At 34.2% G+C, this 19,286-nt stretch overlaps 1 protein-coding gene across 3 annotated transcripts in view; it reads right to left on the bottom strand.

Annotated features, from left to right (window-relative positions):
• LOC143223223 (zinc transporter 7-A-like) overlaps positions 1 to 19,286 on the bottom strand; it is a 37,727-nt gene that overhangs the window by 17,539 nt on the left and 902 nt on the right. For all 3 annotated transcript variants that reach the window (XR_013012759.1, XM_076450871.1, XM_076450870.1), the window contains exons 2-6: positions 16,935 to 17,036; positions 6,000 to 6,113; positions 1,658 to 1,745; positions 357 to 483; positions 113 to 181 (exon numbers count right to left, since the gene is read on the bottom strand). Coding sequence is in view for 2 of the 3 variants with exons in the window: in XM_076450870.1 (XP_076306985.1) it covers positions 113 to 181; positions 357 to 483; positions 1,658 to 1,745; positions 6,000 to 6,113; positions 16,935 to 17,036 (500 nt within the window). In the remaining variant the exon portion in view is untranslated. The remainder of the gene's footprint in view (positions 1 to 112; positions 182 to 356; positions 484 to 1,657; positions 1,746 to 5,999; positions 6,114 to 16,934; positions 17,037 to 19,286) is intronic.

The following is a 19,286-nucleotide window of genomic DNA, read 5'->3' as shown; positions in this document are numbered from 1 at the left end:
ATGAAATTAACTTTAACATGCCAGCAATAATGTTAAAACACAAAACCACTGGTAATAAACAAGGTAGAATAAAATAACTTTCATAAAAAAACTTCAAAAGACAAGTACTTACCATAACCATGACTATGTTCATGTCCATGGTTATGGGAGTGAGTGTGTGAATGGTCATGGGAATGTTCTCCTGAAACACATTATCCATAATTTTATTAAACGTCAAATTTAAAAACACATTTTATTACTGTAGATATAGATTTTATGATGATTTTAGAGTCTTTCATTTACAAATTACAAACATGAAATATTTTATCTAGATTTCTTAAGCTTTTTCACTGTTATGAATAAACAACTAAACATACCTCCATGAGAATGACCATGTCCATGGCCATGTTGAAAAGCAAATATTCCTATTATATTAACAAAAAATCCAAGAACAGATACCAAAAATAGTCTCTCATGTTTGACTTCTGGTGGTTCAATAGCTCTCTGAAATAGAAACATTATCTCGCATAACTTTAACAGTTAAAATTAATAGTAAATTAAAAAACAAACTATTTGACAGAACTGGAATAATAACTAGTGCAGAAACTAGTCTGATATTAATTTCTCATTTCTCAGTTGCACAGGTTAACATTTTTAAAATGGCACTTTTGTGACCTGCATAAAGATATCAGTTTTTAAATCTCGTAAAACATTTTTGTTATACAGAATAATTGCAGCACATATTTTACAACTATTAAATTTTGAGACAAATATCTTTCATTACATAATGGGCAATCTATTCATCTGTGCTAGCTATTAACTTGTTACTTAAATACAAATTTAAAACATTCATAATTATACAACTGAAATAAAACAATAAAAATGGAATAATTTTGCAAAAATAGACATTTAGATGGTCAATTAGACACTTTATAAGTAATAATTATTAGAACACTCACAAGATTAATAATTGATACATAAAGTTACATTCAACCAATAACTAAATTGGAAAATGAAAATTTCATATGTTTTTGTGTTTGTTTCACACATTCATACATGCAAAGCCACACAAGACCTACCTGAGCAAAACATCCCTTATTTTTAACTTAATTTTAATGACAGAAGCAGTTAGTCAGCAGCATCCACTGTCAACTCTTGGGCTGTTTTAAATCAAAGAGTGGAATTCAACTTCATTCTTATAACTCACTAATGGATCTAACATGCTGGACACAATTTTGTAACAACTGAATACGATCCATGGGTCCTCTGATTTTAAATCTTGAATGCTAATCATTAGGCCATATTTGGCTCAACATAAAATCAGAAACAAAAAAGTTTACAATACCCCAGACTTTTACACAGATAAAAAAGCCTTCCTCAGGAAACTTCTACCAGCATAGAAGACTATGATGTAAAAAGACACATTTTCTTCACAAAGTATTAAACAAAGAAATCAAGTCTGTATATTATATGAATAATGTGTACACACAACACAAATAAAATAACTGTACAATTTAAATATTAAAAAAGTAAAGTATCCTAGTCGGATAGATAGCTGCAAAAATTTAATAAAAAGAGGTATAAAAATCCTAATATTACTGTACATAGACTTAAAAAGATTCCTTGTAACATATCTTCCAGACTCACATACAACAAAAAACCTTTTGAATAATCTTACCTCAACAGCTTCAGAAAAGATGAAAAATGCAATGAACAACAGAAAAAGACCATTAACAAACCCTGCAAGAACTTCAGCACGAACATAACTGGAATTAAAAAAATAATACAACACATAATTGTACACTTTGGCACAACAATCAACAACATAAAAATAGTATAAAACAGTGTTAAAGCACTTTAAAAAAATTGATAAATTTTTAATTTAAAATGTTACCATAACAAATTAAAATATATTTATTTCTGAAACTAAACAGACTAACAAATACTGAATTTCTTTATTTTAAATACTTAAATGGTTGGAAACTACAGTTTTTGAGAATATTTACAGACACTGAAAAATAAAGATGCTACTTGAATAAATGAATCAAAACTAAACCTTGAAAACAAATCTTGCACAGTAGAGCTGCATGATTAGTGGAATTTGATAATTGTTTTAATTGTTGAACTAACTACTATTAATCGATTACATTAAACTAATCAATCATTCTCAGTAAAGACTTGAGTAGTTGGAATAATCTAGAACAGTAATATCTAGAAAAACTAATTTCATCTTATTGATTATTTTTTACAAAATTAATTGATTTAGTTATAATTCTGATTAACCATTTTATGACACTAATCAATAATTAATGCTCATTAGTAAATTAAGTATAAATAAATTTAATTGATTGCATTCAAGTGCAATGTATGAACTTAATTTATTGAAATATGATTTTACACACTCAGTGATGTCTTTCTTCTACAGTGACACTTTTCTCTACTATATTATTTGAAGGGCTAAATAACTGAATATACAGTCATGTGACCAAATGAACATCATTTCATTTAAATAGCTGTTCCACACAAACATTGTACAAACACTTAAAGGTAATTTGAGTTTATACTACAAGTTAAAAAAATTCATTGTTTTCAACTAATGTAACACTCATATCAGTTCATCTTATTGACAACCATGCATGTGATAACCTGTAAGTAATCAGAAATGCAAATGACTTCTTTAACACATGCAATATTTTAGCATCCTAAAGAATCTTGTTTCAGTTATACATCCAGGTAGATCAAAGTTTAATGTTTCAAGATATCCATAAACAAACCTCATGAGGAGAACAATCACATAAATGGAAAATTTTAGCAAGATGGTAAAAAGTGGCTGTAAGTGTTTTAACAAGTAGGCCCCCCACTCATAAATGACCACTGTGTTGATTTTGGCTCACAGCAATCCTAGATAACCTGAGATTGAATTAGGAAATATTTCTAGTACAAATTACTATCCATGAAATTTAATTTCAATATAAAATGTAATAATATCTAAACTGCAAGGTCACCAACACTGATGTTACATCTTAATATCAGTATTAATAATATCATAAGATATCAACTACTTCTGTGAAAGAGCTGTCGCCATGCATCTTTAATATCCGGAATCCCTTAATGAGGTGTAAAATCTCCTAGGAACATCTAATAAGTGTTTGATAGGACTGAAACCTGGTGAACTTTCAAATCATTTCCTTCAGTCATTCCCCTGTTTCTAGAAGAATGTGTTTACCAGTTTAGCATGACATGCAGAAACATAATCATATAATGGGCTAAAGTCTGGGCCAAACGTGCCACCATAAAGAAGCACAAAATGATAGGATGTAGTCCTTAAAATATGTAGTTTTAACAGAACCATTCCAGAAGAGAGATTTTGATACACATTCATCAACATTTATTTTTGCTTACTTCATACTTCTATCACTACCATATGTATCATGTCTCTGTTGTATTTAGTTTAAGAATCCTTGACAATAAGTATACATCTTATCTGACTTAAGAGGGAAGCACAGTTCAGCTGCAAGTAGGATATTACCCAATTTGTCATTGGTCTACTGGATGTGTTACTTGCAGACAAACTGTTTTATGATTTGTTGTGAGCAAAATGCACCTTATTGTGCATCTAGCATAGAGGCCAGCCTTGTGAACTCTGGTTCTGAAGGTATATCTAATGAAAAGGCAAATCCCTTGCAGCTAAACATATAGTGAAGCAAACCAGAATCAATCGACAAACAGGAATCACATGCTTGTAATGTTTATAACAGTCTGTTTTGCCCATTTGTTTAACTAGCTCTAACACTGGCATTGAAACAGTTGCATTTCTTTAATAAAAGTATGAAACATCAAAACCAGTGAAAGAATGCTATTATCGATCCATTTGACTGATATGTTCTCCATGCAAATGAAACATCCAAATTTTTCTTTGGAGTTTAGCCATGACATGACTCATTAACATTATGGGGCATTTCAAGTTGTGTGATTTCCTTTAAAGTAACAGCCGAGACAAAAATAATTGAGACCTATATGTACACTGCATAGGCTGAATAACCAATGATTTGTGTTATAAGGAAAAGAAAACATCATGAAATGCCTCATTTACATAACAATGAACTGAAGACTGATTTTCATTATTTCATAACAGTAACTTTTACCTTTTCATAGCTTATAACATTACAAATTCTATATCTATTAACCCTTTTGCAACAAGCTTGGTATAATTTATACAAGTATTCATACTATAACTTTTGATGCATTATGTGTACCTTCACAAAATTTGGCAGTCTTTATAAAGATTACAAGTTTTGTACACAAAAAAGTCAGATTTTTTACTGAAGTACTTTTACTAAAGATTTGTTTGTGAAAATGTAAAATCTATTTTTTACTAGTCTGAGTGCAAAGTGATTTTCAGTTTACGATTAGAAACTATTCTTCATCCCCCAAATCTCAAATTATATTTGTGTAATCTCTAAAGCCTACTAAACATCTTTCAAACTTTTGAGTAAAACTAAATTTTGTTTGTTATTTTCTCAATATGGGACATGTCAATTTGACTGACCACATAACAAAGATAAAAATTAGAAAATAAATACAAATTATGCTTTTTTTCTGTCCTGGAATTATTACAAATTACAACAAGAACACACAAACATTTAGTCTAAATATATTTATTATTTTGACCTGGTTGTTCTTAGATAATGTTACAGAAGTTCTACTGATGAGATGAACATGCATTCATGTTACCATATTCAATAACATTAAACTGACTTCTAATCTTTACAGAAACCTGTCTTAGCTGTATTTTATTGGACAAGTATTTAGTTAAACACAGTCACATTTCAATTACATATTATGTGTTTATATAGATTACTACAACTTACAAATAAGTTCTTAAAACATAAAACACTAAATAAATAATTATAACAAACAATTATATCTTCTAGTTATAACATTTGTCCTTGTTTGTAACCAAAACATTCATAAATAACTATATTTATACCATAGAATTCCAGTATAATTTATCAAGCTAATTAACTAAGCTGTACTTCAGCTAAAAAAATACTTAATTTTCAACAGACTAAAAACACAATCTACTTGCTTGAAATCTTGGTTTGAAAGAAAAAAATGGCTTCCAAGCACTTTAAAATGGTTGAGAAAGGAATGGGGAACATTTTGAGGTTTTGATTGGTTATTCACATGTCATATATTAGAGTAGGACAGATTCAAAAAGATAAAAAGAGGTGAACAGGGCCACTGTATTTGGTTCAGTGCATAAGACATATCTCAACAAATAGAAAAGATACAAGGTTCTTATTTTATACCCTAGCTTATTAATATCAATATTTTGAGTTTTTAATTTGTAATAAATTATAGGTTTAATATTTTGACATCACAAACATTTAATTTGAACCATGTGGCACACAAAAATTGATAGTTTTTTTTTTATAATATTTACATTTAATTTAAGAAATTAACTAATATAAATAACACTAAAATTTGAATTGTAATCTACAGTTAGATACCACACTTAAGATAAATTCATAAAATAGTAGTTCAATAAAGTTTTGAAAGTAAGACAACAAATGTAATGCCATGGCCTTTAACCCATGACCTATCATGATAGAGTTAATTATTTTGTGTAATGTACACATGCACAATATTCTACAATTATTTCACTAAAAACTAGTTTAATACACATGTAAGAAGAATGATACAATTTTGTAATCCTCATTTGATTTGGTATTCTAGGAATAAATGTACAACACACACACACACACACATGATTGTTCTTACTTTGAATGACAAAACAGACAACAGCTTTGATAAACATTCTTTTTTTGGCAAGGTCTTTGATTAACATTTCTTTAGGGTTTCTCATATTTTAATCCTTTAGCACCAATCATATCAAACTGATATTGTTGAAATACTTTCTTAACTCTAAAATTACTTCGTGTCAGACTCCGCTTAATTGCATGTCAGTAAGTATGCATTTTCTTGGTACTAATCAGAAGCTGATAAAATAATCTTACCCATAGGAAAATCTCTCATTGGCTCTCCACTTAGTTATCACAGAAGCAGCCAGTCCTGCCAACAAGGCTGTACAATCAAAAAACATGTGAAAAGAATCTGATATCAAACCTAAACTGGAAAAAAAAGAAAAATGAAATACATTAAAAATACCAGGAAATAAATTATAGTACGGAAAATTATGATATATACATTTTTTTTATATATTTTTATGTTACACGGGGAAAAAATAAAGGTTTACATGCTTTATGCAAGTAGATTTAACACAGATATCCAAACTAAACACACTTCTTGGCTTTGAAAAAAACCAAAACTTTTGTGCATTAGAATTTCATTTGTTAAAATAATTTATGAATCCTTCTTCATTGAAACTTGTAACTAGTGGTATATGATGTAAAACATGGAGTAATCATTTAATAACAACATCCACCACATAAATCTATTACATTCCCAAGTCTTTCTTTCATATCTTTAAAAAATTCTTTAGTTTTAATACAATAATCAGTCTGCCCCCTTCATGTATTGCATTTGATGTTGAGGCTGAGGGTCAAATAATAAATTTCATTTATAAATAACTGCACCCATCAAAAATTACAAAGTTTTTCTGTCTATTACACATCTGGTGTCTCTTCAGTGAAGTTGGGCAATTAGTAAAATATACTAAGTAATTAATTCTCACATGAGACTCTCCACTGCTGGTTATTCACAATAATCAATGTTGAAAATTTCCTGTACTGTAAATGTATTTCTGATAATACTTACCTCGTCTTAGACTATAGCTTTATTCAGACAAAAGTTACCCTACTCTGCCCATCTAAATATTGGTATGAAGCTTACCTTGCTTGCTCCAGCCTTTATACCCTACTATACTTCCCATAGCAAGTTAAATATTGTGATTCACTCCATCTGCATCAAGGTACCACATATTCCAGATTCATATATAAACTTTCTGTTGTTATTTCCTATTCAATTCTTTAGACAGTCCAAAATAGCAGACCCAAACTCTGGACATCATGGGGGAGAAAGGTGGAAGAGGTTGAGAGAGACGTAAATGTTATCAGAAATATATTTTCAGCATAGAAAAATGTTAACATTTGAAATATATTAACAGTAATCTCAATCTCACACAATAACTAGAATCTCATACTGACAAGGAAGAGAAGTCAGTGAGGGCTAGATTCACACAGAAAGTGTCAGTAAAGAAAAGAGACATGTGAAAATGAGATAGTAGTAACAGCACTCTAGTGGGGTCAGCACTACTTCTAGAAAAGGTATATTCTTTGCCTGGACAATGTAAAATTAAATACCTGGGTGGTAAAGGCTGACCAGCCACAGAAGCAAAACTCTGCACACTGTGAGAAGAAAACAAATTTTGGAACAACTTTATCAGAAATGGGCTATTCCTTCAAAACCAAATGCACCCAGTCATAGTCAGCCAATGTACAGATTCCCAATATTTGATGAAATATTGTACATAGCTCATGGAATTCATTCAGGCCCTAAACAGTCACACAAAGTCCTACAGAATGATGGGACTGTGGCCCAATGCTAGATCCAAAGCATAGTGGCTGGGGCATGAGGACCACAATGTGGTATTATTGGATCCTAACCTGAAAGTTACAAAAAGTTGCCTCTCAAGCCACAGGAATTACAAATGCAAACAATACAAAAGTGGACAAACTCTTGTTCCAACCTGAAGAAGCACAAAACACAAACTGAACTAAAAATTATGGGACCTTTCTCACCTCACTCAACCTGATGAAATAAATTACCCAACTTCGAATAACACACAGAAATCCTAACTTTCCAACCTGAGAGGCATCTCTTGCCCCTGGAATTATAAAAAGATGTAGAACAAACTAAGTATAACCTACAGCACAAGAACTGATATTCTACATGCAAAACTAAAATATCAAGGGGACCCTCTTCCATAATAATCAAAAGAAAGATAATGATAAAAAAGAATGGCCACATACAACTCAACTGGACAGCTATGTGTCACCTCTAAATCAGAATTACTAGAAGGCTAGTGCATAGGGTGCTCCTGCTTCCACCATGCATATGAGAAAAACCACCCAAGGTTATGGATAGGAGGGCAATTCAATTCTGTCCTCTTCTCTTAAAATATAATAATGAGTTAAAGCATCACTTAGGAGAAACAGACCCCTGTTCACCACCCTAGTGACTGGAAACCAGGAATAGTAAGGGCTTTCATGCTCCACTAAGAGAAATAGGGTAAAACTCGTGTTGGGGAATTCAGGTGAAAAATAAGCTAGAGAAAGTGCAACAGGTCAACCACATTTCCTATTTTGAAAATTAAAGTGATCCTGATTTATTCAATCCAAAGATAATCCCTGTATTATTTATTTGTGATAATCCATAAGTGGCAGTCCAGTAGTGAATATAATTGTTTACTACCCAGAAAACCACAGTGGTCTTATGGAGCACTCCATCTCAACAGAACTCACTGTAGCAACAAGATTTTTATCAGTCTTCTGATAGTCAGAATGGATTTGGAAAGAAGCATATCTGAACAGGCAACACCCACCACTGAGTGGGATGCACATACAAATAATGAAAGGGTTTCCAAAAAAAAATGAAGTAAACACAAAAGAAAGGAGGAGCAATTGAAAACCATCCAAGAAGGTAACCTCAAGTTATGTAAGTAGTGAGATATAAAAGTATTTGGCATTGTCCACATACCAGCCTGTACAAGATCCATAAGCAGCTAATGCAATTCAGCTAATAGGGGCATCAAAATATGGTGATCTTTATCAGATTAAACCCAAAGAAGCCTTGCACGTCCAATGAAAGCTCAGAGTAAGCGATATGAATCAAAGTCATCTCCCCAACCTGTCAAAGTAACAGAGGATAAGTCACATGAAACCATAGGATTCTGATAAAGAAACAAATTGTGAGATGAGCCCTGAAATTATTTAGTGCATGAAACATAATGCTGAAGAGCCCAAAACATGCATAAAAAACAATCAAGATCCAAAAGGTCATATAAATGATAAGTGAAGATAAATGGGAAACTCTTATACCTTTCTCTAACACTGAAGTTTTGAGCAGAAAGGACCCATCTGGATACAAAAGATCATAAGTAGAATAGTAAAGAGACTTGTGTACGTGAATTGCAAACACATCAAAACACTAATGTCTATTAGCTAACAACAGAAAAAATAAGTATTATGAGAAAGTTAATATAGGGAGCATGATGTCAAGGGTTCAAAAGTGAACAAGTCAAGGAGAACCATTGTGAGATCCCAATTTGGAAACCTGAAAGTACATTAAGATAGGTAGGTAGGTAGTCCATGTTTATTGCCACAAAGCTACAAGGCTATCTGAGCCAGACAAGATGTGGTACAGTATAGGTATAGGGCAATTCAGGTAAAAAGTAAAATATGTAAAATTAGGAACTGCCAGGAAGACTGAAGCAAGAAGTACACCCTTGCTGTCAGTCACCTGAAGTTGGCCTTTCCAGACCTGGGTTCAGATCAAAAGAAAAATAAAAACTAAAATGTGTAAAATTAAGACTTGCCAGAAAGACTAAAGCATTAAGATCGAATTTGCAGTCAGTCACCTGAAGTTGGCCTTTCCAGTTCTGGTTTCAAGTCAAAATAAAAATTGAAATGTGTAAAAAAATGTGTAAAAGAAATCATGCTAAAACACTATATAGTCCAAAAAAAACCTTAAAATAAGTGTGAAAGACCAATGGCTCTTAAAAATGTAAAAACATGAGTGAGATGGGCAGTATGGGCCAAAGTCAAGGGTAAGCCTGCCTTACAAATATCTTTAAAATGGTGTCATCCTTCTAGGGTGTAACGACGACATGATATTAAAATGTGGATGATTGTGATCTGAGTGCCACATAGACCACACACTGGTGCAGCAATACCAGATAAAAGGAAGTGGTGGGTTGAAAAACTGTGACCAATGCATAGCTTGCCAAAACAGCCTCCTCTCTTCGATCCTTACAGAAGCAAGAGAGCCAAAGACCTAGATAAGGTTTGATTTGAAAAAGCTTGTTGTTGTGTTGCTCATTCCAGGTTGCCTGCCATCTGATGTACAGTCTGGATTTGATAACTGGACCATAGAACATGTATGGAATGGGTACTGGGATGATAGATCCAGAACAGACTTTGCTGCTCTGTTGGCCAGCTCATTCCCACAAATACCAACATGACCTGGTGTCCAAAAGAATTGACGCAGACAGACGAGAGAGAAAGGTGGGCTAGTTTGTTTTCGATATTGATAAGAAGAGGGTGGTGACTATCATGGAATGATTCCAGGGTCAATAGACAGCTGAGTGAGTCCATATATATTGTACAATTTGTATATTGCATTATTTCAATATGATTTAGGGCAAGAGAGATGGTATACAATTCAGGAGTGAAAATAGAAACTGTAGAGGGGAGTCTGTGTGCTACAATTGAACTGTCACAAACAATGGCACAGCCCACTGAGTCACCCGACTTGGAACCATCTGTATATATAGGAATGGATGGATCATATGAAAGATGTTTAGCAAAGAAAGAGCGATATTTCCAATTGGGTGTATCTGCTTTCCTCAGATGGCTCAAAGATAGGTTACAACTGGGGCCAGTAATTTGCCATGGAAGAATAGGCTGATTTGAAGAAACTGCAGTGTTATTCAAATCCAATTCTTCTTATTGTGCCTGGATACGGAGACTAAAAGGAACAATGGCAGACTTTCTGTTATTAAAAAGTGTGGTCCATTGTGGTTGGAAAACACAAAGACAGGTAGGATGCTGTGGTAAGGATCAAAGTTTGAAAGCATACATTAGAGATATTTGCAAATGAGAAATATATAGAGGGGGTTCATGAGATTCCATGTACAAACTTTGCACGGGAGAAGTACAAAAAGCTCCAATACAAACCCAAAGCTCCTGGTGATGGACAGGATCCAACATTTTTAGCACTCAGGTTCTGGAAGAACCATAAATCACAGACCCATAGTCAAGTTTGGAATGGACAAGGGCACGATACATTTTGAGCATGGAGTATTGATCTGCTCCCCAAGAAGTAGAATAGAGGACACGGAGAATGTTCAATGCTTTTAGACATTTGATACAAAGTTGCTTGATATGGGATATAAAATTTAATTTACAATCAAATATAAGACCTAAGAATTTTATTTCAGGGACAACAAGAAGTACAACTTCTTCAAGACTGAATTCTGGATCTGGGTGGATTCCCCGTTTGTGGCAGAAATGTATACAAATATATACAAACAGTTTAAACCATTTGCCGTGGTCCACTTCAGTATCTGATTGATTGCAGTTTGTAGCTGCCATTCAATAAACCTCATTTTTGATGACTGACATCAGATGTGAAAGTCAAGTCATAAACAAAAAGACCGTTTGCAACTGTAGGGGGTAGCTGTTCACTGATGGTATTTATCTTTATAAAGAAAAGTGTGACACTAAGAATACAGCTCTGAGGGACTCCAAGATCCTGTGGGAAAAAATGAGAAAGTGTTGAGCCCTCATGGACTTGGAATCAGCGCTTCATTAAGAATTGCTTGATGAAAAGGGATAAGTTTCCATGCAATCCATAGGGGTGAAGGTCTTGTAAGATGCCATATCTCCAAGCTTTTTCTAAATAAAAAAAAAAACAGTAACAAGATGTTGTTGCCTTAAAAAGGCTTCTCTGATTGATGTTTCAGGGCGAATTAAGTGGTCCATCATATAACGTTGTCTTTGGAACCCACACTGAGTAGGTGAGAGGAGGTTGTTTGATTCAAGAAACCAAACGAGGCAGGCATTGATTATCCTCTCTAAGATTTTACTGAGACAACTTGTGAAAGCAATTGGACGGTAATTCGAAGGAATCGTTGGATCATTCCCAGGTTTCAGAATAGGAAGTATGACAGCTTGTCACAAAACATCTAGACAGACATTTTCCTGCCATATTTTCGAGCCTCTGTGTAAGTGAGATTGTTAACTGTCTTGAAACATTGTACTTCTTTTTCTTCTACCCATTTAGGGTAAGAGGTAAAATAAGAAGGATGTGTACCATTACATTTTATACAATGTGGTTCGAGTTGGCATTCAGTAGCATTATGGTCTTTACCACCACAACGGGCACAGGTCAAGGAACCACGGCAAGATTTTTTTTGAATGACCAAATCATTGACAAAAGAAACATCGTACAGGATTTGGAATATGAGGTCACATCTTACAATTCAGATATCCTGCTTTTATTGTGGTAGGAGGACATGGCACTGTAAATGTTAGTATTAGAACATTTGTTGGTTCCAGAATTCCATCGTTTCGAGTGAAGATTCGGAGTACTGCTGTGACACCTTGGCTGATGAGACCTGCAAGGATCTCCGATTCGGGGACAGTCCTTAAATCTCTTTCAACTATAACTCCTCTGGAAGTATTCAAAGTGGAATGAGAAGTAGCCTCAATGGGTATGTCCCCTAAGGTCTATGATGTCAGGAGGAGTTTGGAATGCTGTGAAGAAGATGTTTCCACTAAGATATCTCCCGAACATAGCTTTTTTACCGACTTAGGGGAGCCACTAAGCCCTTCTGAATAAAAAAAATGGGGACATCTGCCCTAGAGGTTTATCACTTAAGGAATGCAAAATTAAGAATCACGGGACAAATTCAAGTGGTGAGTTAGGCTGTACAGATTCATCAATGCATGGTCGTTTCCCAGTAGTCAGGTTTTTTCTCTATGGTTTCAAGTTGTGTTATTTTTTTTGTTTTAGGAGTATCCATAATAAATAGAAAATTTTTTGGTGCCCACTGACCCTACCCACCATGGAGCCCTACAAGGGGATGCACTATAGTGCCTTAAGGACACTGCAGCAATGCCAGGATTTCATGAGCACTATACCGGAACAGCAGTGTCAGACACAATGTCCACAACACCTGTTGTGGATGTCCTATGCTGGTACTCAGTTGACCCTGACCCAAATGGACTAGTCAATTGATCCTGGGAAGCCACCCCAACACTGCCCATTTACAGGAATTAAAGGCCAAAGTGGCGTGTTGGAGTTGGACCCCTCAATCACCAGGATCCTCTCCTCCCCTTCTTGGGTTACCACACATGGCAAACACTCAGGTGGATGATTTCATCCCAGAGGAGGTAAACTGTAAAAACAGAACCTCACTGGGAGGTCCCCTCACCACGTACAGGAATCCACATTGAGGAGAGGTACATTAAGGATGAATAAACCTAAAAGATTTTATAATCATGGACACAATTGTTACATTTCCTAGAAAAATGAAACGTAGCTGATAAAGCTGCCTTATACAGAGAAATGGATAAAGCCTTCAGAAATGGAGAAACTTACAGCACATTGGGACAAGAAGGATTAAAACTATGTCTGACAAACCACTAATATCTTTTAATACACATTCAAATAAGAATGCCAAATGAACTGTGTTAAGAAAAATGCCACCTGAGAGGTCAATCCCTGATCTGCAATGGATCACATAAAACCAAAAGTAGAAGAATGGTAATTGGCACATGAAAAATATCCTACTGAAACTGATGTAAGAGAGTTGGCTAGAGAGGAAACTGAATAGGTTGGCACTCCTGAATATACCAAAGGAGTAGAATCTACAATTGACATTGCACCACCTGAAAAACTCAACAGGACAAGAAGTAAATCAGAACTCTGGATAGCAGATTAATCAGAAGGAATGGGTAAAGATGAAGACCCATCCAATCCTGGCTGATAGCATCTATGCCCAAAGCCAGAGGTGAGATACATGAGACCAGAAGGATGGGAGTTGGGCATTCCAGCATGTGGTGAAAGCATAGATTTGAAGCATCCCAAAAGGTGAGCAGATCTAATAAAAAACTTGTGGATGAAGCACTCACTCTATGCAAAGAAATCTGTCAGAACAAAATAATTGTTTGGCCACAAAATACATTACACCTTGAACATTGCAACAAGATGAACAATCTGATAATTGTGGGCCCAAATGAGAAGATTCAACATTTGAAGACAAAAACACTTTGAGTGAGTGTCCCCTTGCTTAGAAATGTACAAGACCATTGTGAAATTACCCAAGCAAAACATTACCATGTTCTCTCATAATAATACAAGACCTCAAGACATAGCTCACTGAACTGCTATGAGCTTTACAAGATTGATGTGGAGAGAAAATTCCTCTTGTATCCAGAGGCCGCATGAATTCCATATCTGTTGTACAAGTGTCCCAATCCTCGAGAAAAATACCTGTGAAAAGATGCATCTCTAGATCTGGAGGCAAGAGGGGAAACACCTACTGTTGTGTTGTTCCTATCCAAACCCCAACCAAGATCAAACAGACTGGAAGTCAATAGGGTCATTAGACAATCCAGCACAGCCATGAAAATGTTCCATTGTCCCATAATGACCACTGAAGAGAATGTATTTGGGTCCAACCTAAAGGAAAGAGTGATTCTAAGAACGCCCATATCCCCAAAATAAATGGAACTGCACACAGTAGTAAAGAAGGAGATAATTGTATTAGAAGAATGATCTGTTCTTTGGCCTGAAGGCATGGAGGAGACAGGTGGGCCTGACTGAGAGGGGAATTGAAAAAACATCCCTATATGCATGAAATATTGTATGGAGTAAAAGCATAACTCTCCATTTTAATGAGAAAAGAGCTCAAGTGTGAAGTTCTGAAAAGTGGTGGGAAGGAGTGAAAAGAAGCCAGTCATCCATATAATGAGTGTGAATGCCAAATGAGTGAAAATAATGTGATAAGAATATAACTCTCTAGCAAAACATGTATGGGACAGATACATGGACAAATGGCAGTGCACAAAACTGAAACATCTGTTTCTTGGATACAAAATGGAGGTAATGATATGAAAACTTCGTGATTGGAATATAAAGATAGGCACTGGTGACATAGAAATTTGTCATCCATAGGCTAGATGAGATGTGCCATCGAAGGGAAAGAAACAGTTTCATTATAAAACAAGGATGTGGGAGGAAATGACCAAGACAAGAAATGTTGATGACAGGTTGCAAATTACCCAGCTTCTTTGGTACTAGAAACAGATTACAATAAAATTCCTCGATAGAGGAGTCAGCATAATCTACAGCCCTTTTGTGCAGAAGTTATTTCATGGTTTGCACTTGATAACTGGTTGTAAGAGGATTCTTAGAGAGTGGAAAGACAACTGGTATGAGGACTAATCCCCTCATAAGAACTTAAATGACCCACTGATCTGTGGAAAGGTCTCCCATACAGACACAAACCATCTCAGTCGAGTTTTGACAAGACTGAACTCAATAGGGAAGTCACTGATACCATTGTCTGTGATTCATACGAGCAACAGATATCCACTGATAATGGTTGAATCTTCTCTTTTGGAAACCCTAATGAGAGGTACAGGAAATCATCTAGTAGACTAGGAAAAATGAGAAGCCAGGGTCAAAACAAAGAATGGAGACAAGCCACATCCACCCTAGATAGCATAAAGCCTGGAAATATTTGCAAAAATCAAATATTTAAGAAAAGTAGCTTCTCTGTGGATCTCTAAGGGATGGAGAAGGAAGCCAAACTCTATCAAGTAAGGAATCTCTCTCCAAAAGATCCCAGCAACAAACCAACTAAGAAACCAAGGAGAGAGAGAGAGTCAATAACCCTACCAAAGTAGAAAGTTAGTCAATGATTAAAATCCTTTGAAAGTTGAGGAGGGGACAGTCCTCAAACAATATGTGCAGAGAATATCAAAAACACCAAACTGTTGCAAGGGGCAGACAAATTCAGGGAAAATGAGTTTAATTAAGACAATCAGCAGTATCAGGCCTATCAAATCTAACTTCTGAGAATCCAAATATGGGCTCTCCAGGTAATGAAAAGCCAAGGCATTCTGATCCAATAAATAGGGAGGACAGAGAATGGCAAAAACATGTCTCAATTGATCAGCAATTCACCTCACACACAAAGCAATGTCTGGTAAAGGTGAAAAGACCACATAATCAGTTGAATGACTTCCCCCTAACAAAGGATAAGAGCCATAAAATATGGGAGAAATGCTCAAGACATTACAAATTTGATGTATTAGTTACACAAACAGTATAATATGCAAGATGTTTATCTTCAGCTCAAAATCAGCTGTCTGAACACAGGAAGTTGATGAAACAATAAAGTCCAAATTATCACCAGTCAACCCTTAATTCCCTACAAACTCAGCCTCTGAGCTGATAAAAGAAACATTATCAGACTTCATGTAAGATTCCACTGCTAGACTCCAGAGGTGGCAGTGTAGGAGCACAAGGCAATTCTCTGTCAGAGATGCAAGTTTGTGAACTCATACCTGAAAAGTCTCAGAAATAATTTACTTTATGTACGTAAAGATAAAAGACAATAAACTCAAAGACACAATAAGACAGATCTAAAAAAAGAAGAAAAAAATATCCTCTAAAACACTGGTCTAAATAAGGCTATTCAACACCAAAGAAAAACCTGCAGCAAAGTTGTAACTCTGCTGTTGTAATCTTCTGCTATCGAGAAAAAGTGAAAAAGGAAGTAATAACAGTGACAAGGAGAACTTGTATAGAAATCTAGGATGGGGACTCATTGATATAAGTGTTGAGAATCACAAGAGTTAACTTCCTGTGGGAAATATAGTTAGGTATAGAGGCTGAAGCAAGTGAATACCTTTACTTAGATGGGCAGAGAAGAGCCGCTACTGCGAGTGTGAGGGGAGGAAAGTGTGTTTCAGAAGTAATACTGGTATTCTTCTAATGTTATAATACGTAATTTTCCCATGATGATATCTTCATTTTAATAGTATAACAATACCATGGTTTAAAGCAACAAATAAGTATTTTAAATTTTTATTCAGCTGCTAAACACTAGACTGCCAAAACTGTATATTTTCCCTACATACACATAAATAGAAAATACTGAAATTATGTCTAACAAACTATAGCTTATTACATGATACCTGTTTGTCCAAACTCCATATAAAAGCTCAATAAATGCAAAGGATAAATTCAGCAAAAGGAACAATAACAAGTTTCTAGAATTCTTGTCAGCAAATATCAACCTACAACAAAGAAAAACAATTACATCTAGTTTATCCATTTATTTTACGTAAGCTATGTATGACATTAGCATTTACAATAACAGTCAGCTCAAAGTAATTAAAAATTAGTTTGTTTTAAACATTATAGATGTATTAAAACAAACTCTCAAACAAGTCAATTATTTATGGTTACACTTGCACAGGTTTTAAGATTATTCTTTAAATATCTAGACTCAAGCATATACTACAGATGATGATTCATTATTGATCATACTGGTAGTCACCATACATTAAGGTCATAAGATATATGATAAACATTTCCAAAACTCTTTTACTCTATTGCACTGCTACTTTAGATCTGGAATTCCACTTCCAGTTAGTAAACAAAAACATTCATACACTCACTCAATATAACTGATTACTTTACTGTTTTTGCATAACTAAAACAAGATCTGAAATAACTTCTTCTCTGGAGAAAAACATTTTACATTCTGAATGAGAAGATCCTTCAATAACTTCAAAAATTATTCAACATCATAAGACAGCTTAACCCAATATAATTCGGTAAATGCAAAGTCATCTACAAAAAGTATAACAACAAGCATGTTTCTATTACACACACACACATACAGATTAATTACATGGCATCAAAAAGACTTCTGGTACATCAGAATGACTCCCCTATACAACCTTCCTTAACAAAGAGAAAATTAATCACTAAATTCAGCTCTGATACTACCAATATTCATCTGCCCTTTTCTTAATAATCCTGTAAAGTTGCAGCCTCTATTATTCTACTAAATGGCAATTTGTTCCACAAATGTACCTCCACACAAAATGAATCTTTCCTATCAAAATCTTAAGTTATCATTCTTGCCCTGTTGCCCTTAAAATTATTCAATGCAAAAAATCAGTTACACTAGTCCTTTAAATTTCTTTAATAAATTTTAATATTTCATTTAAGTCCTTCTTCTACCAAGAGAGAACAATAAGGAAACCTTAGCTATCCTGTATGACAACCCATCCACCTTTTTATCCTAGTATGAAACTTCTCCAATTACTTAATGTCATTCTTAGCTTTTACGAAAGACCTCCAAAGAACTCCTAAGCCTCCAAGTGAGACTTAATTATTCATTTATGCAATGAAATCATGAGCTCTTTAAACTTGTAGTCAATACTGATATATAAACAAACTCACAGACATATAAAACACAAAATTATTCTAGTTTTACATCTTGCAAAAATGTAATGTCTTGAAGAATTAGAAGTTATGAACCAAGTCCTTAGACCATTTTCTTCATTTACATAATGGAGAGAGATTTCCCATCGAGATTATGTGCAGCTTGTATTACAATAGTGTCATTAAAATTATGCACAACCTCATACTTATCACAATTAAATTCCATTTGCCACATGTCCCATTAACCAACCAAATTATGTGTCTTCACAAAATCATAGCATTGTTATATTAAGCTGGTCTTAAGTCCCCTCTTTATGTAAAGACCACCAAGATAAGTAAAGTTGTCCTAGAAAGTAAAATGTCCCCAAAAATTGCAATTTAAAAAATTATCCCATAACACCCTTACATTTAATTTTTATAATCATTATGAAGTCTGCTGAAGAAATACATTAGAAATAAACATTCAGCTAGTTTTAATTATAATTCTATTGTCTTAGGCATAGCATCATCATGTGAAAACACTGGTGAAGCTATGACCTTGAATATGCCATAGAACATTATACTATTCTTTTCTATAATAACAAAATCTTAAAGCATAAACACAACTGTCAATTTTACAATAAGTATCTAAAGTACAGCCTACATTCACTATTATAACTCCTATATGCAAAAACTTGAGTACAAATATCCATGGTTTCTCTTTACAAAATATAATCACTTCATGTTACATCCAGCTAGGATTAGCAAGTTTACCCAATTTCCTGACCTTACTCATATCAATTTAATTGAAGTAAATGAGGAATGGCAAGACACAGATCTGTAAAATACATTATTTATGACATGGGACAGTTGGAATGAACTCCATTTAATGAATTTATCCTCAACTCTCAAATTGTTTTTACCTGTAACTAATCTACTCTAAATCACTGTTGCACACTACAAGCAACATAGCCTCTACATGCATGTTTAATATTTTTAAATTATTTTGTTTATATTTCACACATAAAACATGACTGTTGCTTAAATTCAACACTAGCATTAAAATATGGAGCTTATAAGTATTATTAAAACATTAACTTTTCAAGTTTTTA

Source organism: Tachypleus tridentatus, chromosome 8 (genome assembly GCF_004210375.1).
Source record: "Tachypleus tridentatus isolate NWPU-2018 chromosome 8, ASM421037v1, whole genome shotgun sequence".
NCBI lineage: Eukaryota > Metazoa > Arthropoda > Merostomata > Xiphosura > Limulidae > Tachypleus > Tachypleus tridentatus.
The sequence above is the reverse complement of the archived record's forward strand: the minus strand, read 5'-3'. Positions and strand labels throughout refer to the sequence as shown.